A 25,552-nucleotide genomic window follows, 5' to 3' on the forward strand; every position below is an offset into this window, starting at 1 on the left:
TTCATCTTTGTCCCTCATTTTTTGCATCTAATTCTACCAAGGAGCAATTGCCCTTGGATTTCTCCTTTAATGGAATGGAGCCATATAACGTACCTTTCACTCTCTTAGAGCTAGAATCCACACTTTCCGCCTGCTGGTCATCGGCAGCTGGGCCTGATGATATTCGTATCAGTATGCTACATCATTCTGCAGCCTTTACAGTCCTTTTGTATCTTTTCAATCTTATTTGGACGCAAGGGGCTCTCCCTCAACAATGGAAATCTGCCATTGTACTACTGTTTCGCAAACTAGGCACCCCGGGGCTTGATACCTCTCACTATCGTCCTATTGCTCTGACCAGTGAAGTCTGCAAGGTGATGAAACTTTCCTCCCTCGTATGTTCATTTAGTGTCTGCCTTTTTCCATTCCCCCTTGGGAGATTCCAACAGTTCACGTCTGTTCTCCCCTACTGCCCTGCGCCAAAGCTCTCCTACCGACGGCTGCGTCTCGCTCTCTCGATCACTTCCAATCACGTGCTCGTGCCGTTGCTGTTCATATAAGTGGTTCTAAATCTTCTGATGGTGTTGGGTTTGTGGCAGTGTGTTCCCTGACGACGATGTCAGAGGACGTTCGTTAGACTCGGCTAGTATTTTTACTGCCGAGTTGTATGCCATCCTCATTGTGCTTCTAGGTATTAAGTGTCTCTTTTGACGTTTGTGATCATTCCAGATTCCCTCGGTGTCTTACAAGCCATTAAACAATTTGATTCCCCTAGTGCATTTGTCCTTAGTGCAACGATAGATGAATACGGTGTGGCTAGCGAAAACAAAGAAGTCTTTTTTCTGTTCAGTCCCTAGACACACTGTGTAGGACAATGAACAAGCTGATGCTGCTGCACGGTCAGTGGTACACGAGCTTCTGGTTTCATATAGAGGAGTTTCGTTCAGATTATTTTCCAGTCATCTTGGCCGTTGGCACCAACGGTGGTCGGGCATGCACTATAACAAATTGCACTCTATTAAACCACCTTTAGGTTTGTGGCCATCTTACCACCATTGCCGTACTTGGGAGACTGCTCTCCCGTCTCCGCATTGGCCATACTCGCCTTACCCATGGGTATCTCACAGACCGACACCCTGTTCCTCTTTGTGAAGTTTGTCGAGTCCCTATTTCAGTTCTTCACTTCCTTGTAGATTGCCAAGTTTACCAGTGAGCTTGTAAGATTTACCTCCAATGCCACCCTTCCACTCTTACCTTATCTTTCCTTCTTGCAGACAGCTCTGCCTTTGACTTTTTGTCAGCAACTGCTTTACTATACGAACTTTGACACGCAGCCCTTAGCGTCCCTTCCACCCCTTTTCTTCCCTCACCTCTGATTCCCTCTCCACCCAGCTGTTTATAGCCCCAGCATTATTTTCTGTCTTGCAGCGCTGTATGGCCCTTGTTGGTTTAGCACTTTTTTTATTGTAATTGTCAAATTGGTGATTTTCAAACATCAAATTAAACTTACTCTTTTATTAAAAACAATTGGTAAATACAAGATCAAAATATAAAACACTTAACTGTTACTTAAATTGTTCACATGCTTCCTACACAAAGTGGATAATGACTAGAGGCATATTTGCAATGTTTCATCAAACAGTTAGTACTTTGCATTTAAATACCTAAATAAATTTATTTCAACTAATCAACAAATACTTAAAACAGTGTACCATACAATAAAAATGATTCATAAACAAGTTCTACATAAACAAGCATAAAAATTTTATCCAATCTTGCTTGCTCTGAAATTTCATCAATATCCAACTTAAGACAAGGGCAAGTACTGGATTTTTTGTTCTTGTAAGTTACCAAGACAAACTAAATGAAATTATAGCACAAGATGACCAACCACAAAAATATAATCAAAACACTAGCTTATTAAACTACCCAAGGAAGCACTGGCATATTTAAGAAAACTTGTATGACATACCATTTTAAGCACATAGTATTAAATGTATTACGATTGTCTAATTTTTCTAAGTAAAATGTGTAATCCTGGTTTTTCACATATTACGAATCTGTAGATAAAATTTTTTTGAATAAAGAGATCAGTATATATGTCTGATATTTAAATTACTGAACACAAAATAATGTCAACTAGCTGAACACAGTACAGGTTATCATCTACATGACTTATTACAGAAATAGAATTCTTAAGATATATGGTATGTCTTAGGAATGTAATTGTGGTACTGTAAAATGAGCAAGTACTGGATGTTAAAACTACTATATATGTATTACACTGCCCAAATCAGCTTAAAATTTGTCTGAAATCTGAATCTACTGTATTGCATTAAGACATAAAAGAAAGATCATTACCCAGACTTGAAATTGTGAAAAATTTAATTAAAGAAACTTTAAACTGGAAGCCTTATTAAAATAGATACTAATATTTGTACCTTAAATTAAAAATGTATTTCACAGGATAAATAGTTGCTGTACTATTTTCTCCTACCATGAAAATGAAACTTGGCAAAATCATTGGAATTAAATAACATACAAGTTTACATTTACCCTGAAAGTCCAGTCTAAAGGTCTTACCCCATAATACTGTCAAGGACACTGACAACCAATTTTAAATATCTGCTAGTCAAACTTTTCACTGTCAGCTTATGAAGGTTTTGAATACATCTGCATGTCCCAGCCAGCCCAAAACAGTTTTTCCAGTTTCTCAGTCCACTGCACCAACAATTTCCTTGTTGATAAAGTGAGCAGAAACTATCACAAAACCAATATTTCAACTTGGCTGGGTTGTGAGTGGAACAAGTTTGAATACTCCATAAATTGACCACAATTAAAATGGTTATTAATATATTAATGGTTTTGTGGAAACATTATCTACTAGACTATATCAAATCAGCTACATTAGCATGAACACATTTTAAATTAGGCACACAATTTGATCCATTAAAATTCTGGATGAAATACTAGTTTACAATTTTATTTTTTCTTGGCACCAATATTTCAGTAGCATATGATAAACTAATTTGATCTGCAATGTAATAATCATATTTCCATAAATTCTGCCTATAAACTAAAGTCCTTTCCCATTAAATTAATTACAGCAAAACAAATTTTGCACTGCCAAATTTTCACTATACATGGCAAATTATATAAATTCATATAAACCTCTTATGATCACAAAAGTTACACAATCATGACTCAAAAGTTTACATGGGCTGATACTTTATCTAATCAATGGTAACTAAATTTTGAATACAAAATTACTAAAACAATATAAATTAATAATTTGGGCATGTCCATGGATACATGGCCACTAAGTGATTAACTGCAATGAAAAATAACTAAATCAAAGGTTTGATTACTCTGGGTGAAATATTTCTTAAGGTTATGAAAGAATACAGTATTTATAAAAGTACCTTCAGCAACCAATAGATTTTTAGTACTTATTCCATGTAATAGGCCATTGACAACTTGAATTTACATGTAAATATTTCAATGAGATTAATTCAGAAAAATAATATTCATTACAGCTAGAATATACAGGAAAAAAAAAAAGTATTTCATTCAGGGAAATACCATAATTGCAGTTTAGAGATCAACATGTACCCTTAATTAACCCTTAAACGGTCCAAACAGACTGACGTTCAAATTCGTAGTGGTACAAAAGTAGATCTACTTTTTTTTTTACATATTTTCAAATATAACAAAAAAAAATGTAGATAAAAGTTTTTTTTACACGTTTACAAATGTAAAACAAAAAAGGATCTACGTTTTTTTACATACTTTCAGATGTTGAAAAAACGTGTATATACGTTTGGACCATTTAAAGGTTAAAGCAAATAATAATGCATAAACACAATGACAATAGGTAGCATTTCTCAGTGAAAGAAAAGAAGGAACACTTCTAAATATCTGGTATTTAAGAGGTATATAGTTATACAAAAGACTTAATATTCTACACAACTTGTGATAAATAGGTTTTAGCTTATCAGCCATTTTTTTTTTTTTTTAATATACACAAGTTTTTCCATGGCACCTTCAAAGTTGAAATAGTACATCTCCAATTTACAATGTTTTGCACTTATGACACTGACACTTTGGAACTATGCACCCATAAGCACTGTAAATATTCAAGAAGAATTTTTAAATATTTTTTTATCAAATGCATTTAAACACTGTGTATGTTCAATGCCTGCAGGCACAGAGCTCTCATTTGTTTTGTAGGGATTAGTTAACAGCAGGATTCATTTATGTTTATGTCTGGCTGAAGGCCAAAGGACAAAGGTGTGGTTGGTAAGGCAGATGTAGGCTAGCTGCCTGCAAGTCTAGGAGGGAAACCGCTGGACATATAGCCAAAGGTAAAGGACCAAGGAGATGGTTAGTATGCCACTGAGGCAGGTATGCTACCTTGGGATAAAGAGTTCTGGTTCCTGGTTGAGGGAAGAGGACCAGAGGGGTGGTTAGAGGTGGGTTGCCTGAGAGCCTGTGGAGGATAGCCCTGGCATCCTGGGAATGAATGGCTGGTTATCCTGGAAGGCAGATGGATTACCAGAGAGCATTGGGAAGCAACCCTAGCTCCTGACTGAGGGGTGAGAATCATGGGGGGTAGTTAGTCTAGGAGGTGGGTGGGTTGCCCAAGAGCCTGGAGAGGGAAAGGTCCAAGCATCTGGCTGTTGGGCAAAAGGTAAAAACTGGGTGGTTACCCTGGGAGATAAGTGGATTGCAAAAGCCTGGGTAGAGGGAGGCCCCAGAATCTAGGCTAGTCACTGGGGGAAAAGGAGGATAAAGAACATGCAAAAGAGCAGGCGACTCCTCATTTATCTTCCTTGGCTTAATTACCAGTACTCGACCCCAACCCTACCCATGTGATATTTTCACCATTCATTCCCAACACCCCATGCCCAGAAGGTACCTAATACTTTCCCTTATCAGTGAGATGGTGCACAGCATGTGTAAAGTATGCTGTCAAGGAAGAGAAGAGAGATACTTCCGAGTACCATACAAGGTCTTCAATTACATTAAAATTTATGAAATCAAATAAAAAGTATTATAACTTGGGAGCACATCTCATAAGCATGTCCACAGGAACAGATTACAAATGCATTAGTGTCATAAGTGAGGGACCTACAAGGCAAGAAAAAAAAAAAAATTAGATAACCAATTAATTAATCAGTTACCTGAGCTAAAAATGTATCTAGAAATGTTTCACTGATTATTGGAACATGAACTCGTAATTGAAAGAGTGCATGCCATATTTTCCGGCATATACTGCACCTGACAGAAGTCTTCTTTCTTTCAAGGCACCAGCCATATCCCACTGAAGTAGGGTGGCCCAAAAAGAAAAACAAAAGTTTCTTTTTAACTTTAATAATGAAGGGGCTCCCAACAGAAGTATCATAACAAATCAGTAATCATATTCAAGTGCTAATTATGCTCTTACTTTATGCTAAAGCATAACCCAAAGCCTGCCCTTGACCCTGACCTTGAGCATAAAAGGCACAGGGTGATTTTCCAAGACTTTTTTAGGAAAAAAATTAATCTTATATGCCAGAAAATACAGCACTGATCCCTTTAAGAGGGGTGCCTTCATGCCAGTGAAAAGATCTTGATCAAAGAAAGTGGAAATGCTCATTTTCCTTGAATTAAACCTGATTACCTCCCATTAACCTAGGCAGGGCCTCAATGGTTTTATCACTTACCCACAAAAGTAATGTACATAATGAAAAACTGAACTAATTGTTCATTACCAAACAAATTTACCCTGCACCAGAAATTATACACTTTAATAAATCCTATACATCATATTCAAAATATTTTTGGCTATTACCGTGTATAAAAAATTTAATTAACTCTGAAATCCTTAACAAGCTATATTATTTGTTCATAAAAATAATGATGACTTGCATCAATAAATTAATAGAACACTTTCTATTTACTTAAGGTAATAATAAATATATTTTTTTAATTCAATCATGGACGTGTTCTACTACAATTAATTTAAAAACTTATGCCACTATTAAGGGATGATCTTGAAAACATACTAAGGAAATCATTATTTACTTTTACGACATCTTACATAAAGGCAATCTTAGAAATTAAGAGGAATATGCAATAACATTAAAGTTGATCAATGATTAGAAAATGGATACCTTAGTCAAGTCAGTGTAGTAGTGATGGATTTTTCACTGTCAATAATTTTCATTACCGAAGCAGACTCTGGATGTTTGCTCTGGGATCTATTTGGTATCTGTACCGTTTAGCTATGAAGAAACCAAGAATCTGGAAAAAAAATAAGTTCGAATTCAATTTTTTTTTTTTTAATTTTCAATAACCTGTTTATATACTTCCATGAGAAGAATCACTGAGATAGAAAAGAATTTTAAGAAGTGTTAGACAGTATCAAAGATGTTTAAATTAATATAACACTCTTCCTAATATTCTATACAATCACCACACTCCAGCAAACTGCCCACAAGAGAATCTGTCAATTCGCACACTATCACCATCTTTATGGTACTCTGCAAGGCTTGTCACATGCATTACCTTTCCAAAGTAATTAATGATTAAAATTTTTACCCATTTTATTGCTACTTTGTATACATCTACATTCGTGCACATGCTGTTTTCTTCCTTGCCACATTTGTTCATCTACAGTCCTCTCCTATACCAAAATTCACTTTAATAAGCATTTCTCATTTTCATATTTATCACATGTTAAAATAATTTTCCACTGATTTTCAAGACAAGTTATTCCTTATTCTATCATACCACAGATGCTCAGAGTGATTATCTCTATTGTGCCTACTCCAATTTTGAACTTCAAGCAACATCAGCATTGTATGTCCATGCAAGTCATATTCACAAAAAAGTGCTGAACCCATACATGTCATTCAGTGCTACATTACAAAAGGTAGCTGATATTAAGAGCAGAAGCATGGAGAGCAAACAAAAGTGAAATGAAAAAGTTTAAGTGGGGTAAATCAGTTTTGGTTATGAAGTCCAAGTAAATCTGCATTAAAAGAGACTTCAAAAAGTGAAGTGGGACTATTTCATCTTAAGTTCTTTGACTCATTATGACATGACAATTTCAAAGGCACAAAGTGCTTCTCTAAGGTATGTCCACATGCAAATCTGATTACCAACAAACAAAATGATGGCTAGATTAATTAAAAAAGCCTATTGGCCACTACTGTCACCTGCATTACTGTCAGTTATCCAAAATTACCAAGTAAGTGGAAAAGACTTAAAAATGGCAATTATCTACAGAGAGTAGTAAGGTCCAGAACAGTACAATGTCTAGAGAAGCCTGTAAGTTTATTGCCAGAGTACTGGAATGGTAAAGGACCTGAAAAAAAAAATCTTTGTTGCAAAGGGAGAGAAACCGTATCTACGACTAACCACTGCACCATTCCAATTGTAATAGCATAAAGACGCTTCCTTCTAAATCTAAAGAGCTTTAGCACTGCAGGAAGAATTAAAGACAAACCAATAAAACAAAGACCTAAAGAGGATGCAAAACACTACAATGCATAAGTGCACTTACACCTTGAATATGCTCCACTTGCTTGAACTACCTGTCTTGTCTCATCTATGACTTCTTGATAGAATAGAGAACAGAGCAAGAATACCTCTTTCATCTGAACCAAGCCTAGACACATCTGTCAATTCAGCAGAGCCTTCAACACCAAAGGGTTGTGTGTGGCCTAGCTGTTACATACAAAGCCAATGTTGTTATGGTACCGCACTTGGCTACACTTCGCAGACAGTAAGAAGACAAGACAGCAGCAAACAGCAACTACATTCTGGATGCATCCTCCTCAAGATCACTTTATCTGAGATCATTCATTCCTTGAATGACTAGCATGGAACATGTTCGTACAGCAATGAATCGTTGGCCCACAGATCTCTCCAACTTCATTCTATTCCCTATTTGTACGTCTCATAACAAAAATGCTTTTTAACGAGTTGAAGTAGGTAACAGATCTTTGCTTGTAAATAAAGGTACAAATTCTTAACCTAATCCTGTAAAGCCATTGTGTAAAAACAAAGAAAAAATTAAGAAAAAGGAGACAGACAAAAGAGAGACTTGGAATATGTCCTTGTGTTTTCAGTGTTACAAGATTCTCCTTTTTCAAGTCTGCTTTATATGCAATTTCTGGAATCCACCAGTCACAAAACTAGGACCACCTGTCACTTATAATCAAGATCATCCTCTCTAATTTAGATTAAAATGCTAAAAATATGACATTCAAATTTAACTTGATTTGGGGCACTAATACCAGTCTTATGAAGAGCTCCAAAAATATTAACCTTAAAACAAAATTTAGAAATCTTTCATATTTGTCCACAATTTTAATCAGTCAGACTGTCTTACATGGACTATGCAACAAGAATCAATTCAATTATGGAAGAGGAATAGTTATTACTAGCAGTTAAAACTAAATTACTGTAATACCATATGCAACACTATATATTAAGCATATGCATAAAGCTGTACTTTTATTAACATCTGAAATACACACAAATCTTTAGCCAACCTAAAGTAAATACAGTACACAGATCAATAATGATCCCAATTTCTTATCAGTTTAAATACAAAATTAAAATTCAACATTTAAGAAATCCATGCTACTACAAACTTTTTCTGCCATACAAGCACCCATTAAAAGTTTGAAAAATAAGAGAAAGCCAAGCCAGTACCAACCACCAAGCACACTACACCCCCGTGCTACCTGATATGTTAGTGAGAGAGGGTAAGGGCTTAAGGCACCCGACCACTCTACAGGAAGGCTGATGGGTTAGCACGTGGATCCCGCTGGTTCCTGTACCGCACCGTGAGCCACACACCAAGGAACTGAGGGGTGCAGAAGCAAACACTTGAACACAATAAGAATTGTGCACTTAATTAAATATGGTTATTTAGTAAATCAATGTTATAATTAGTAAAAACAAAATATGTAGTTAGATACTGTATTTACCATAAGCCCAGGATTAAACTGCAGAAAAGTATTTTGGAAGAAACTGTTACCCATCCAGAAGTATTTTGGAAGTAACTGCTACCCATCCAATCTTACATAGTCCTTGAGCCAGATAATTTTCATTATCAGTACTATATGGGGGTGACGAATGCTCAGTGATTTTGTATTCTGTAATTTTTGTCTTTAGTTACAGAAAATGTACAATGCATTGTGTAGCTCTTTATCTTCTTTATAATCTCGGTGTTTCAGTGCACAAATATTTTCCTGCACCTACATACTTCTATGGTATCAAAATATACTTCAGTTAACTTTTTACATTTTTAAGGAAAGTTTCATCAAGAAGTACAAATAGGAAGCACATCTGTCTCACTCAGCAGACAGAGGATCAGGCCTCCACTATATCTTGCACAAAATAACCCACACAGGTTTAGCGCTCAACAAGAGTTGTTCAACCCTTTGAGGGTTTCGGCCGTACTAGTACGGCTTACGACCCAGGGTTTATGTACTAGCACGCCTAAATTCTAGCGCCCTCAAATCTAGTGGGAGAAAGCTGGTAGGCCTACATATGAAAGAATAGGTCTATGTGGTCAGTGTGCACAGTATAAAAAAAATCCTGCAGCACACAGTGCATAATAAGAAAAAAAAAAGTTTGACCGTTTTTTTTGGAATAAAACAGCGACTTTGCACTGTATTTTCGTATGGTATTTATTGTTGTATTCTAGTTTTCTGGGTCTCATTTTATAGAATGAGAGACATATTACAGAAATTGACATGATTTTGACTGGTTTTACAAGGAAAAGTACCTTGAAATTGAGCTCAAAGTAGCAGAAATGTTCGATTTTTACCAAAGTTCAAAAGTAAACAAATCATGCCAAACGTCCAATACACGTCAAATGGCGAGTCTAATATTCTTTTGCAAGTGCGCCAATATTATTTATACCATTTTTTACACTAATGCAGTAGTCTGCATAACAGTAAATCTTCTATTTTTTTGTGAGAATAAAAATTCAAAGTGGAAAGCAAAAGAATGCAAGAGGGGCCTTGAGACGTGACTAATGAACAGAGGAAATGTCATTTTATTGCCAGGAATGTCTGTTTATTCTGGACCCTATTCGGAAATTGGCATCTTTTGAAATTTGTGTGAAACTGGCAAAATTGCTAAATTCTGACCACTGTACTGGATAGTTGAAATTGGTAAATGGGTGGTTTCTTGCACTCATTCGATAGACAAAATGGAGTTCTAGCGAAATATTCATGTTTTTTGTCGACTAGTAGAGTGGAATTGGCCAAAAATGGGGCTGAATGTGGGCAAAATCGCCAATGCGTAAACATCGCCGAGACCGCTAACTTCGCGAGAACATAATTCCGTAAGCTTTCTATCAAATTTCATACTTTTGGTGTCATTATGATCGGGAAAAGATTCTCTATCTTTTCATAAGAAAATTTTTTTTTTTTTTTATATTTGGCCGACCCTGAGAACAAGTCTCAGAGAGGGCCTGTCGACCCTCAAAGGGTTAATTTTTTAACTGAGTAAGCATCATCCCAGATGGTACCAACCAGCCTGCCTGGATCATGGACTATTATATTCATCAATTACCTGAATAATTTATTTTAACTTTTGTAATGTCAGGATGGAAAATTTGTCTATGAATATAATTAGCACAATGTGACCAAAAATTTAGCAAAATTTAAATTATGCAACTTTAGAAACAAGTACATGTAAAATTAAAACAGCAGAGAATTGGTAGCCACTGAAACAATCTACTTAACATTAAGTAGCCTTTTATGCTAACCAGAGCACTGACATTACAACAGTCCTTAAAAAATAATTGAAGTAGAGAAATTCGATTCATGCCACAATGAGGTGAAGGGAAATATTAGTGCATTTGAGGAAATATACATGAACAAAAATATACAGGAGGGCCCCACTTCGCAGCACTTCACTAATGCAACAGTTTTCAATTATACCAACTTCCTACAATAAATATATTCACCACTCACTATAAGCTTAGGACAAAAATATTTTAAGGTAAGTAATATTTTAGAAAAAAAAAAAATATATATATATATATATATATATATACACACACACACACAAGTGGGGCCCTCCTGTAACCAATTATAATTTTTATATTTCAGGTTACAAATTAAAGCAGTTACACATGACAATAAAATGTTTTAAAAAATAATGGTGTCAATGTAACAAAAGTACAAAGAGTATGGCTACAAGACTTTTACTGCGAGTTTTCACTGACTGACTGACTATTTTGGGGTTATAAAATACAAGTGTAGTGAAATAAATAACCTGTTGGAAAAAAAAGGCTGTTTATTTTCTAGATCATTGCCTTTTTTTCCACATATCTTCAAGTTCCTCTTACTTGTCATAGACAAATATTCTCTCCTGACTATTATTAAATGCATGAGGATAGCAATAAACCTGCAGGAGTCATACAGCACCTGGGGAATGAAGGACAAGCCATGGAAAAAGGAGGATAATTAATCCTCGAAGAGGTATGGGGTAGGTTTAAAAATGTAGTGTTAGAGTGTTCAGCAGAAGTTTGTGGTTACAGGAAAATGGGTGCGGGAGGGAAGAGGAGCGATTGGTGGAATGATGATGTAAAGAGAGTAGTAAGGGAGAAAAAGTTAGCATATGAGAAGTTTTTACAAAGTAGAAGTGATGCAAGGAGGGAAGAGTATATGGAGAAAAAGAGAGAAGTTAAGAGAGTGGTGAAGCAATGTAAAAAGAGAGCAAATGAGATGTTATCAACAAATTTTGTTGAAAATAAGAAAAAGTTTTGGAGTGAGATTAACAAGTTAAGAAAGCCTAGAGAACAAATGGATTTGTCAGTTAAAAATAGGAGAGGAGAGTTATTAAATGGAGAGTTAGAGGTATTGGGAAGATGGAGGGAATATTTTGAGGAATTGTTAAATGTTGATGAAGATAGGGAAGCTGTGATTTCGTGTATAGGGCAAGGAGGAATAACATCTTGTAGGAGTGAGGAAGAGCCAGTTGTGAGTGTGGGGGAAGTTCGTGAGGCAGTAGGTAAAATGAAAGGGGGTAAGGCAGCCGGGATTGATGGGATAAAGATAGAAATGTTAAAAGCAGGTGGGGATATAGTTTTGGAGTGGTTGGTGCAATTATTTAATAAATGTATGGAAGAGGGTAAGGTACCTAGGGATTGGCAGAGAGCATGCATAGTTCCTTTGTATAAAGGCAAAGGGGATAAAAGAGAGTGCAAAAATTATAGGGGGATAAGTCTGTTGAGTGTACCTGGTAAGGTGTATGGTAGAGTTATAATTGAAAGAATTAAGAGTAAGACGGAGAATAGGATAGCAGATGAACAAGGAGGCTTTAGGAGAGGTAGGGGGTGTGTGGACCAAGTGTTTACAGTGAAACATATAAGTGAACAGTATTTAGATAAGGCTAAGGAGGTCTTTGTGGCATTTATGGATTTGGAAAAGGCGTATGACAGGGTGGATAGGGGGGCAATGTGGCAGATGTTGCAAGTGTATGGTGTAGGAGGTAGGTTACTGAAAGCAGTGAAGAGTTTTTACGAGGATAGTGAGGCTCAAGTTAGAGTATGTAGGAAAGAGGGAAATTTTTTCCCAGTAAAGGTAGGCCTTAGACAAGGATGTGTGATGTCACCGTGGTTGTTTAATATATTTATAGATGGGGTTGTAAGAGAAGTAAATGCGAGGGTCTTGGCAAGAGGCGTGGAGTTAAAAGATAAAGAATCACACACAAAGTGGGAGTTGTCACAGCTGCTGTTTGCTGATGACACTGTGCTCTTGGGAGATTCTGAAGAGAAGCTGCAGAGATTGGTGGATGAATTTGGTAGGGTGTGCAAAAGAAGAAAATTAAAGGTGAATACAGGAAAGAGTAAGGTTATGAGGATAACAAAAAGATTAGGTGATGAAAGATTGGATATCAGATTGGAGGGAGAGAGTATGGAGGAGGTGAATGTATTCAGATATTTGGGAGTGGACGTGTCAGCGGATGGGTCTATGAAAGATGAGGTGAATCATAGAATTGATGAGGGAAAAAGAGTGAGTGGTGCACTTAGGAGTCTGTGGAGACAAAGAACTTTGTCCTTGGAGGCAAAGAGGGGAATGTATGAGAGTATAGTTTTACCAACGCTCTTATATGGGTGTGAAGCGTGGGTGATGAATGTTGCAGCGAGGAGAAGGCTGGAGGCAGTGGAGATGTCATGTCTGAGGGCAATGTGTGGTGTGAATATAATGCAGAGAATTCGTAGTTTGGAAGTTAGGAGGAGGTGCGGGATTACCAAAACTGTTGTCCAGAGGGCTGAGGAAGGGTTGTTGAGGTGGTTCGGACATGTAGAGAGAATGGAGCGAAACAGAATGACTTCAAGAGTGTATCAGTCTGTAGTGGAAGGAAGGCGGGGTAGGGGTCGGCCTAGGAAGGGTTGGAGGGAGGGGGTAAAGGAGGTTTTGTGTGCGAGGGGCTTGGACTTCCAGCAGGCATGCGTGAGCGTGTTTGATAGGAGTGAATGGAGACAAATGGTTTTTAATACTTGACATGCTGTTGGAGTGTGAGCAAAGTAACATTTATGAAGGGATTCAGGGAAACCGGCAGGCCGGACTTGAGTCCTGGAGATGGGAAGTACAGTGCCTGCACTCTGAAGGAGGGGTGTTAATGTTGCAGTTTAAAAACTGTAGTGTAAAGCACCCTTCTGGCAAGACAGTGATGGAGTGAATGATGGTGAAAGTTTTTCTTTTTCGGGCCACCCTGCCTTGGTGGGAATCGGCCAGTGTGATAATAAAAAATAAAAAAATAAAAAATAAAATAATTAATCCCTTGGATTAAGAAACCTTCACAGGCATCAAGGCCTCCTCCCTTGAATGGTATATTTATCCTGAAGAATGGGAGCTTTAAAAGAATGGCAGTCCTCAAACTGACTTAGTTTGCAGTCAATCATTAACTAGTTAAATGATTATTATATTTTCACTTTTGACTGTCAAAGATAAATACTATACTAAGTTTTTTTTTTTTTTTTTTTTTTCAACAAGTCGGCCGTCTCCCACCGAGGCAGGGTGACCCAAAAAAAGAAAGAAAATCCCCAAAAAGAAAATACTTTCATCATCATTCAACACTTTCACCACACTCGCACATTATCACTGTTTTTGCAGAGGTGCTCAGAATACAACAGTCTAGAAGCATAAACATATAAAGATACACAACATATCCCTCCAAACTGCCAATATCCCAAACCCCTCCTTTAAAGTGCAGGCATTGTACTTCCCATTTCCAGGACTCAAGTCCGACTATATGAAAATAACCGGTTTCCCTGAATCCCTTCACTAAATATTACCCTGCTCACACTCCAACAGATCGTCAGGTCCCAAGTACCATTCGTCTCCATTCACTCCTATCTAACACGCTCACGCACGCTTGCTGGAAGTCCAAGCCCCTTACCCACAAAACCTCCTTTACCCCCTCTCTCCAACCCTTTCGAGGACGACCCCTACCCCGCCTTCCTTCCCCTATAGATTTATATGCTTTCCATGTCATTCTACTGTGATCCATTCTCTCTAAATGACCAAACCACCTCAACAACCCCTCTTCTGCCCTCTGACTAATACTTTTATTAACTCCACACCTTCTCCTAATTTCCACACTCCAAATTTTCTGCATAATATTTACACCACACATTGCCCTTAAACAGGACATCTCCGCTGCCTCCAACCGTCTCCTCGCTGCTGCATTTACCACCCAAGCTTCACACCCATATAAGAGTGTTGGTACTACTATACTTTCATACATTCCCTTCTTTGCCTCCATAGATAACGTTTTTTGACTCCACATATACCTCAACGCACCACTCACCTTTTTTCCCTCATCAATTCTATGATTAACCTCATCCTTCATAAATCCATCCGCCGACACGTCAACTCCCAAGTATCTGAAAACATTCACTTCTTCCATACTCCTCCTCCCCAATTTGATATCCAATTTTTCTTTATCTAAATCATTTGACACCCTCATCACCTTACTCTTTTCTATGTTCACTTTCAACTTTCTACCTTTACACACATTCCCAAACTCATCCACTAACCTTTGCAATTTTTCTTTAGAATCTCCCATAAGCACAGTATCATCAGCAAAAAGTAACTGTGTCAATTCCCATTTTGAATTTGATTCCCCATAATTTAATCCCACCCCTCTCCCAAACACCCTAGCATTTACTTCCTTTACAACCCCATCTATAAATATATTAAACAACCATGGTGACATTACACATCCCTGTCTAAGACCTACTTTTACCGGGAAGTAGTCTCCCTCTCTTCTACACACCCTAACCTGAGCCTCACTATCCTCATAAAAACTCTTTACAGCATTTAATAACTTACCACCTATTCCATATACTTGCAACATCTGCCACATTGCTCCTCTATCCACTCTATCATATGCCTTTTCTAAATCCATAAATGCAATAAAAACTTCCCTATCTTTATCTAAATACTGTTCACATATATGCTTCAATGTAAACACCTGATCTACACATCCCCTACCCACTCTAAAACCTCCTTGCTCATCCGCAATCCTACATTCTGTCTTACCTCTAATTCTTTCAATTATAACCCTACCGTACACTTTTCCTGGTATACTCAGTAAGCTTATTCCTCTATAATTTTTACAGTCTCTTTTGTCCCCTTTCCCTTTATATAAAGGGACTATACATGCTCTCTGCCAATCCCTAGGTACCTTCCCCTCTTTCATACATTTATTAAACAAAAGTACCAACCACTCCAACACTATATCCCCCCCTGCTTTTAACATTTCTGTCATGATCCCATCAGTTCCAGCTGCTTTACCCCCTTTCATTTTACGTAATGCCTCACGTACCTCCCCCACACTTACATTCTGCTCTTCTTCACTCCTAAAAGATGGTATACCTCCCTGACCAGTGCATGAAATTACTGCCTCTGTTTCTTCCTTAACATTTAAAAGTTCCTCAAAATATTCTCGCCATCTACCCAATACCTCCATCTCCCCATCTACTAACTCCCCTACTCTGTTTTTAACTGACAAATCCATATTTTCCCTAGGCTTTCTTAACTTGTTTAACTCACTCCAAAATTTTTTCTTATTTTCATTAAAATTTCTTGACAGTGCCTCTCCCACTCTATCATCTGCTCTCCTTTTGCACTCTCTCACCACTCTCTTTACCTTTCTTTTACTCTCCATATACTCTGCTCTTCTTATAACACTTCTGCTTTGTAAAAACCTCTCATAAGCTACCTTTTTCTCTTTTATCACACCCTTTACTTCATCATTCCACCAATCACTCCTCTTTCCTCCTGCCCCCACCCTCCTATAACCACAAACTTCTGCCCCACATTCTAATACTGCATTTTTAAAACTATTCCAACCCTCTTCAACCCCCCCACTACTCATCTTTGCACTAGCCCACCTTTCTGCCAATAGTCGCTTATATCTCACCCGAACTTCCTCCTCCCTTAGTTTATACACTTTCACCTCCCTCTTACTTGTTGTTGCCACCTTCCTCTTTTCCCATCTACCTCTTACTCTAACTGTAGCTACAACTAAATAATGATCCGATATATCAGTTGCCCCTCTATAAACATGTACATCCTGGAGCCTACCCATCAACCTTTTATCCACCAATACATAATCTAATAAACTACTTTCATTACGTGCTACATCATACCTTGTATATTTATTTATCCTCTTTTTCATAAAATATGTATTACTTATTACCAAATTTCTTTCTACACATAGCTCAATTAAAGGCTCCCCATTTACATTTACCCCTGGCACCCCAAATTTACCTACTACTCCCTCCATAACATTTTTACCCACTTTAGCATTAAAATCCCCAACCACCATTACTCTCACACTTGATTCAAAACTCCCCACGCATTCACTCAACATTTCCCAAAATCTCTCTCTCTCCTCTACACTTCTCTCTTCTCCAGGTGCATACACGCTTATTATAACCCACTTTTCACATCCAATCTTTATTTTACTCCACATAATCCTTGAATTAATACATTTATACTCCCTCTTTTCCTGCCATAGCTTATCCTTCAACATTATTGCTACTCCTTCTTTAGCTCTAACTCTATTTGAAACCCCTGACCTAATCCCATTTATTCCTCTCCACTGAAACTCTCCCACCCCCTTCAGCTTTGTTTCACTTAAAGCCAGGACATCCAGCTTCTTCTCATTCATAACATCCACAATCATCTCTTTCTTATCATCTGCACAACATCCACGCACATTCAGACTTCCCACTTTGACAATTTTCTTCTTCTTATTCTTTTTAGTAATCTTTACAGGAAAAGGGGTTACTAGCCCATTGTTCCCGGCATTTTAGTTGACTTTTACAACACGCATGGCTTACGGAGGAAAGATTCTTATTCCACTTCCCCATGGATATAAAAGGAAAATTAATAAGACCAAGAACTATTAAGATAAAATCAAAGAAAACTCAGATGAGTGTGTATAAATAAATATTTATTTTTTTATTATCACACCGGCCGATTCCCACCAAGGCAGGGTGGCCCGAAAAAGAAAAACTTTCACCATCATTCACTCCATCACTGTCTTGCCAGAAGGGTGCTTTACACTACAGTTTTTAAACTGCAACATTAACACCCCTCCTTCAGAGTGCAGGCACTGTACTTCCCATCTCCAGGACTCAAGTCCGGCCTGCCGGTTTCCCTGAATCCCTTCATAAATGTTACTTTGCTCACACTCCAACAGCACGTCAAGTATTAAAAACCATTTGTCTCCATTCACTCCTATCAAACACGCTCAAGCATGCCTGCTGGAAGTCCAAGCCCCTCGCACACAAAACCTCCTTTACCCCCTCCCTCCAACCCTTCCTAGGCCGACCCCTACCCCGCCTTCCTTCCACTACAGACTGATACACTCTTGAAGTCATTCTGTTTCGCTCCATTCTCTCTACATGTCCGAACCACCTCAACAACCCTTCCTCAGCCCTCTGGACAACAGTTTTGGTAATCCCGCACCTCCTCCTAACTTCCAAACTACGAATTCTCTGCATTATATTCACACCACACATTGCCCTCAGACATGACATCTCCACTGCCTCCAGCCTTCTCCTCGCTGCAACATTCATCACCCACGCTTCACACCCATATAAGAGCGTTGGTAAAACTATACTCTCATACATTCCCCTCTTTGCCTCCAAGGACAAAGTTCTTTGTCTCCACAGACTCCTAAGTGCACCACTCACTCTTTTTCCCTCATCAATTCTATGATTCACCTCATCTTTCATAGACCCATCCGCTGACACGTCCACTCCCAAATATCTGAATACGTTCACCTCCTCCATACTCTCTCCCTCCAATCTGATATTCAATCTTTCATCACCTAATCTTTTTGTTATCCTCATAACCTTACTCTTTCCTGTATTCACCTTTAATTTTCTTCTTTTGCACACCCTACCAAATTCATCCACCAATCTCTGCAACTTCTCTTCAGAATCTCCCAAGAGCACAGTGTCATCAGCAAAGAGCAGCTGTGACAACTCCCACTTTGTGTGTGATTCTTTATCTTTTAACTCCACGCCTCTTGCCAAGACCCTCGCATTTACTTCTCTTACAACCCCATCTATAAATATATTAAACAACCACGGTGACATCACACATCCTTGTCTAAGTCCTACTTTTACTGGGAAAAAATTTCCCTCTTTCCTACATACTCTAACTTGAGCCTCACTATCCTCGTAAAAACTCTTCACTGCTTTCAGTAACCTACCTCCTACACCATACACTTGCAACATCTGCCACATTGCCCCCCTATCCACCCTGTCATACGCCTTTTCCAAATCCATAAATGCCACAAAGACCTCTTTAGCCTTATCTAAATACTGTTCACTTATATGTTTCACTGTAAACACCTGGTCCACACACCCCCTACCTTTCCTAAAGCCTCCTTGTTCATCTGCTATCCTATTCTCCGTCTTACTCTTAATTCTTTCAATTATAACTCTACCATACACTTTACCAGGTACACTCAACAGACTTATCCCCCTATAATTTTTGCACTCTCTTTTATCCCCTTTGCCTTTATACAAAGGAACTATGCATGCTCTCTGCCAATCCCTAGGTACCTTACCCTCTTCCATACATTTATTAAACAATTGCACCAACCACTCCAAAACTATATCCCCACCTGCTTTTAACATTTCTATCTTTATCCCATCAATCCCGGCTGCCTTACCCCCTTTCATTTTACCTACTGCCTCACGAACTTCCCCCACACTCACAACTGGCTCTTCCTCACTCCTACAAGATGTTATTCCTCCTTGCCCTATACACGAAATCACAGCTTCCCTATCTTCATCAACATTTAACAATTCCTCAAAATATTCCTTCCATCTTCCCAATACCTCTAACTCTCCATTTAATAACTCTCCTCTCCTATTTTTAACTGACAAATCCATTTGTTCTCTAGGCTTTCTTAACTTGTTAATCTCACTCCAAAACTTTTTCTTATTTTCAACAAAATTTGTTGATAACATCTCACCCACTCTCTCATTTGCTCTCTTTTTACATTGCTTCACCACTCTCTTAACCTCTCTCTTTTTCTCCATATACTCTTCCCTCCTTGCATCACTTCTACTTTGTAAAAACTTCTCATATGCTAACTTTTTCTCCCTTACTACTCTCTTTACATCATCATTCCACCAATCGCTCCTCTTCCCTCCTGCACCCACTTTCCTGTAACCACAAACTTCTGCTGAACACTCTAACACTACATTTTTAAACCTACCCCATACCTCTTCGACCCCATTGCCTATGCTCTCATTAGCCCATCTATCCTCCAATAGCTGTTTATATCTTACCCTAACTGCCTCCTCTTTTAGTTTATAAACCTTCACCTCTCTCTTCCCTGATGCTTCTATTCTCCTTGTATCCCATCTACCTTTTACTCTCAGTGTAGCTACAACTAGAAAGTGATCTGATATATCTGTGGCCCCTCTATAAACATGTACATCCTGAAGTCTACTCAACAGTCTTTTATCTACCAATACATAATCCAACAAACTACTGTCATTTCGCCCTACATCATATCGTGTATACTTATTTATCCTCTTTTTCTTAAAATATGTATTACCTATAACTAAACCCCTTTCTATACAAAGTTCAATCAAAGGGCTCCCATTATCATTTACACCTGGCACCCCAAACTTACCTACCACACCCTCTCTAAAAGTTTCTCCTACTTTAGCATTCAAGTCCCCTACCACAATTACTCTCTCACTTGGTTCAAAGGCTCCTATACATTCACTTAACATCTCCCAAAATCTCTCTCTCTCCTCTGCATTCCTCTCTTCTCCAGGTGCATACACGCTTATTATGACCCACTTCTCGCATCCAACCTTTACTTTAATCCACATAATTCTTGAATTTACACATTCATATTCTCTTTTCTCCTTCCATAACTGATCATTTAACATTACTGCTACCCCTTCCTTTGCTCTAACTCTCTCAGATACTCCAGATTTAATCCCATTTATTTCCCCCCACTGAAACTCTCCTACCCCCTTCAGCTTTGTTTCGCTTAGGGCCAGGACATCCAACTTCTTTTCATTCATAACATCAGCAATCATCTGTTTCTTGTCATCCGCACTACATCCACGCACATTTAAGCAACCCAGTTTTATAAAGTTTTTCTTCTTCTCTTTTTTAGTAATTGTATACAGGAGAAGGGGTTACTAGCCCATTGCTCCCGGCATTTTAGTCGCCTCATACGACACGCATGGCTTACGGAGGAAAGATTCTTTTCCACTTCCCCATGGACAATAGAAGAAATAAAAAAGAACAAGAGCTATTTAGAAAAAGGAGAAAAACCTAGATGTATGTATATATATATATGCATGTGCGTGTCTGTGAAGTGTGACCAAAGTGTTAGTAGGAGTAGCAAGATATCCCTGTTATCTTAGCGTGTTTATGAGACAGAAAAAGAAACCAGCAATCCTACCATCATGCAAAACAATTACAGGTTTTTGTTTCACAGTCATCTGGCAGGACGGTAGTACTTCCCTGGGTGGTTGCTGTCTACCAACCTACATGTATGTATGTGTACATGTATGTGTACATGTACATGTACATGTACATGTACATGTATGTGTAGTGTGACCTAAGTGTAAGTAGAAGTAGCAAGACATGCCTGTAATCTTGCATATTTATGAGACAGACAAAAGACATCAGCAATCCTACCATCATGTAAAACAATCACAGGCTTCGTTTTACACTCACTTGGCAGGACGGTAGTACCTCCCTGGGTGGTTGCTGTCTACCAACCTACTACCTACAACCAACCTACTACCTACACTATACTAAGTACTAAATAAATTATACCTCTGCCCAAAAATCTTACTGATGCCATTATTGTTGCATTAATTTTTTTATTCATCTCCCCAACCATAACTACAAAGTGTGGGGGCAAACTTTGTAAGAAAAAGTATTCTTTACATATAATTCATTGCTAAATTTCTTAATTTTTTACGAAATATGAGAAAATGAACTAAAAACGGCAGTGACACTTACTTCAGTAAATGAGAAAAACAGGCCAATGCCACCAACCAGATTGAAACCTCTCAACATGGCCTCCTGAATTGGCTTGTCACATGTATCACAATTACACACAGTGGAATTTTTCGTGCAGCAATCTTTACTTTCATTTCCTGGACAACAAAATATCTCTGGAGTCTTCTTCACCTGTGGGTATCACCAGTAGGCTAGGAATTAAAATATGAATGCAGATTGACAAATTTGTTGTTCTAATACTGTAATGGTCTACCTGAAAAGATGAATATCAACCTAACCAATTAAAACCGTTCCAACCTATGTATGGGTCAGAGCACAATAAATCAGGGACATGATTGGGAAATAAAATAAACAAACCTAGTTTGGCAAAGGTATATTACGAGTTAGGAAGGCCATGTCTTCTTGCTTTTTTTTTTCTTTTTTAAATATTAAAAGCTTCAAGAATAAATTTTTTAACATCTTCATTGGTATAATATTTGTCAACAGCACAAGTGAGTTTTGCAGCAAGCCCTTAGTATTAGCACACCCTTCCTTACTTATTAGACTGCATGATTCACAAGAGAACCCAAGGCATTCTTAAAACCAGCATGTCCATAAAAGTAAAAAAAATTCACCCAATAAATAAAAGCATTAACCCTTTGACTGTCGCAACCCCAAATCCTGAGGCGTCTCCTGGTATCGCAAAATTTTTTGAGAAAAAAAAAAAAAATCTTATGAAATGATAGAGAATTCTTTCCCGGTGGTGATGACACCAAAAGTACGAAATTTGATGGAAAACTTACGGAATTACGCTCTCGCAAAGTTAGCAACCTTGGCGATATTTACAAAGTGGCGATTTCGCCCACTTTGAGCCCTATTTTCGGCTAATTCCATTGTTCCAGTTGACCAAACTCGTAGCTATTTCTTTAAACTATAGTAACGTGCTTAGAAATTGGGAATTTGGCCAATTTCACACAAATTAAAAAAATGCCAATTTCAAAATAGGGTCCAGAATGAACAAGGCAGACATTCCTGGCTCTAAAATAACATTTTATTTGTTCATCAGTCACGTCTCCAGGCCCCTCTGATATTACTCTTACTTTCTATTTTGAAATTTTTATTCAAACAAATAATAGAAGATTTACTGTTATGCAGACTACTGCAATATTGTATTAATTGTATAAATAATGTCAACACATTCATGACTGCATAACAGAATAGCTAGTTGGACATTTACTGGACAATGATGTCATTTGTTTACTCTTGAACATTGGCAAAAATCAAACATTTCCTCTACTTTGAGCTCCATTTCAAAGTCCTTTTCATAGTAAAACCAATCAAAATCACCTCCATTTCTATAATATGTTTTCCATTCTATCAAATGTGACTACGAAAACGAGAATGTAACAAAAAACTACATGAAAATACACCTCAAAGTTGGAGTTTTAATCCAAAAACACTGTCGGAGCTTTTTTTTCTCATTATGCAATGCTTGCTGCAGGATTTTTTTATACTGCACACACTGATCACACAGACCCATTCTCTCATATATAGGCCTACCAGCTTTCTCCTGCTTGATTTGAAGCCACTAGAATTTTTGAGTATGTATACGTCAAACGCATTGGTTCGTAAGACGTATATATACGACTGAAACAGTCAAAGGGTTGATAAGAAATATTGCTCATTGCAAACTGTACCTAAACAAACACCATAGGAAGACAAGTTATTAGCTTTTTCAATATATTACATTTCTAGCATTATCAAATAAACACTATCATTACCAACGTGCTACTGTCATGAACAATTCATTGTTATTACATATATCATAATCACAAAACAAGTAGTGTAAAACTATTATAAGTATTTCCTCATTCCATAATTTATATCCATAAATAGTGTCAGTCAATAAATTTACATGAAAGGGGAAATCTCTCCAATTATGCTGAGAGAGATACTGAATTCTTAGTCAGGCAAACACCCTGCAGAGAGTAGGGCACCTCTTCCAGAGAAGGCTTCCCTGACCCTAAAAACAAACCCCACCATAGCATCAAGGTGCCTCAGCACTGAGTCTATGATGAAAGAATAAAAAAAACTAAAACAAAAAAAAATCTAAAATCTTACATATGCACAGCTGGGATGATCCAAATATATAACAGTTCCATTTCTAGTATCATTATATCCACAACAGCCAAAAAATATCTGTGCATCCATTCTTGTTGTGTCAGCAGACAGATTCCAACCCTGAAAAAAGTGAACATTCAATCAAATCTGCAAATATTCAATATTTACAATTTTAAATGAGGTAAACACGTGCTAAGAACTTCATCTAGAACTGGTTACCCATTATTTCTCCCAATTCACTGTATAACACTTAGGTGTGATGCATAAAAGCACATGATGTATACTGATGTACAGTGGTCCCTCAATTATCGTCCATAATCCGTTCTTGGAAGTGGGACTATTATCGAAAAACTATTTTCGAATCAATTTTCCCCACAAGAAATAATGTAAATACAATTAATCCGTTCCTGACACCCAGAAGTATTAAAACAAATTTTTTTTACATGAAATATAGATGTAGTACATAAACAATACAATGGCACATGATGAATGAAACATTAACAGCATAACACTTACCTTTATTGGTGATTCTTCTTAGTGTATGGAAGATTGGAGGAGGAGAGATTGAATTACTGTTTGGAAGGGGAATCCCCTTCCATCAACACCTCAGGTACCAAGTGCTTTTCTGGGGTTACTTCTCTTCTCTGTTTCTTAATTCCACTAGGACCAGCTTGAGAGTCACTGGAGTCCTCTCACAAAAAAAACTGTCCAGAGAGCTCTGTTTCTGGCATCTCTTTAAAACTTCCCTAAAATAAGCCAAGACTCTGTTACTGTACAAGTTGCTGATATGGCTTGCAACATCCTTCTCAGGGTGATGCTTCTCCATAAATCTTTCCATCCTACCCCACATTTCAAAAATCTCCTTAATTTCCGAAGAAGGCATCTTCTTCCATCTCTCTTCCTCCTCCTCCTCTGCAGCAAGATTCTGAGCTGCGATCTGTTGCTCTTCCTGCTGAAGCTCTTGCAGCTCCTCAGTGGTTAGATCGTTGTTGTGGTCCTCCAACTCTTCCACATCCTCCAAACTCACATCCAACCCCATGGAACTTCCCAGTGCCACAACAGAGTTCACAACTGACATAGGCTCATCAGGGGCTGCCTCAAACCCTTCAAAATCCCTCTTGTGGACACAATCTGGCCACAATTTTCTCCCAGCAGAGTTCAAAGTCCTGGTAGTCACTCCCTCCCAAGCCTTACCTATAAGGCTTATGCAATGGAGAATACTGAAGTGTTCTTTCCAAAAATCTCTTAGGGTCAAGTATGTGTCTGAGGTCACATTAAAGCACCTTTCAAACACTGCTTTGGTGTAGAGTTTTTTAAAGTTTGAAATGACCTGCTGGTCCATGGGCTGGAGGAGAGGAGTGGTATTCGGGGGCAAGAACTTTACTGTGATGAGGCCAAACTCCTGCAGAATTAGGTCATCCAGGTTTGGAGGATGAGCAGGTACACTGTCCATTACTAGGAGGCACTTGAGATCCAATTTCTTTTCCAGGAGGTAATTCTTTACACTAAGGCCAAACACTTCATTGAACCACTCGACGAAAATGTCCCTCGTGACCCCATGCCTTATTATTAAATCTCCAAAACACACACAATTTACTCTTCATAACATTGTTTTTCTTGAACACTCTGGGATTTTCAGAAGGGTACACTAGTAACGGCTTCACTTGGAAATCCCCACTAGCATTAGCACAGAACATGAGTGTCAGCCTGTCTTTCATAGGCTTGTGTCCTGGCAGTGCCTTTTCTTCCCGAGTAATGTAGGTCCTCTTTGGCATTTTCTTCCAAAAGAGGCCTGTTTCGTCACAATTGAACACTTGTTCAGGTTTCGGTCCTTCAGCCTCTATGTACTCCTTGAATTCCTGCCCATATTTTTCAGCCGCTTTTTGGTCCAAACTGGCAGCCTCACCATGCCTTATCAC

At 38.1% G+C, this 25,552-nt stretch overlaps 1 protein-coding gene across 4 annotated transcripts in view; it reads right to left on the minus strand.

Moving 5' to 3' along the window:
* Nucleotides 1-1,479: 1,479 nt before the first annotated feature.
* Nucleotides 1,480-25,552, minus strand: part of Tsp97E (Tetraspanin 97E) — a 32,593-nt gene continuing 8,520 nt past the window's right edge. For 2 of the 4 annotated variants that reach the window (XM_053782383.2, XM_053782381.2), the window contains 3 exons: nt 23,634-23,753; nt 21,534-21,704; nt 1,480-6,264 (listed from right to left, as the gene is read on the minus strand). In XM_053782383.2, the coding sequence (XP_053638358.1) occupies nt 6,187-6,264; nt 21,534-21,704; nt 23,634-23,753 (369 nt within the window). In that variant the 3' untranslated portion in view covers nt 1,480-6,186. Of the gene's footprint in view, nt 6,265-8,717; nt 8,840-21,533; nt 21,705-23,633; nt 23,754-25,552 lie in introns of all 4 variants that reach the window. The other 2 variants (XR_008407649.2, XM_053782382.2) reach the window with 2 other exon arrangements.

This window comes from Cherax quadricarinatus, chromosome 38, assembly GCF_038502225.1.
Source record: "Cherax quadricarinatus isolate ZL_2023a chromosome 38, ASM3850222v1, whole genome shotgun sequence".
NCBI lineage: Eukaryota > Metazoa > Arthropoda > Malacostraca > Decapoda > Parastacidae > Cherax > Cherax quadricarinatus.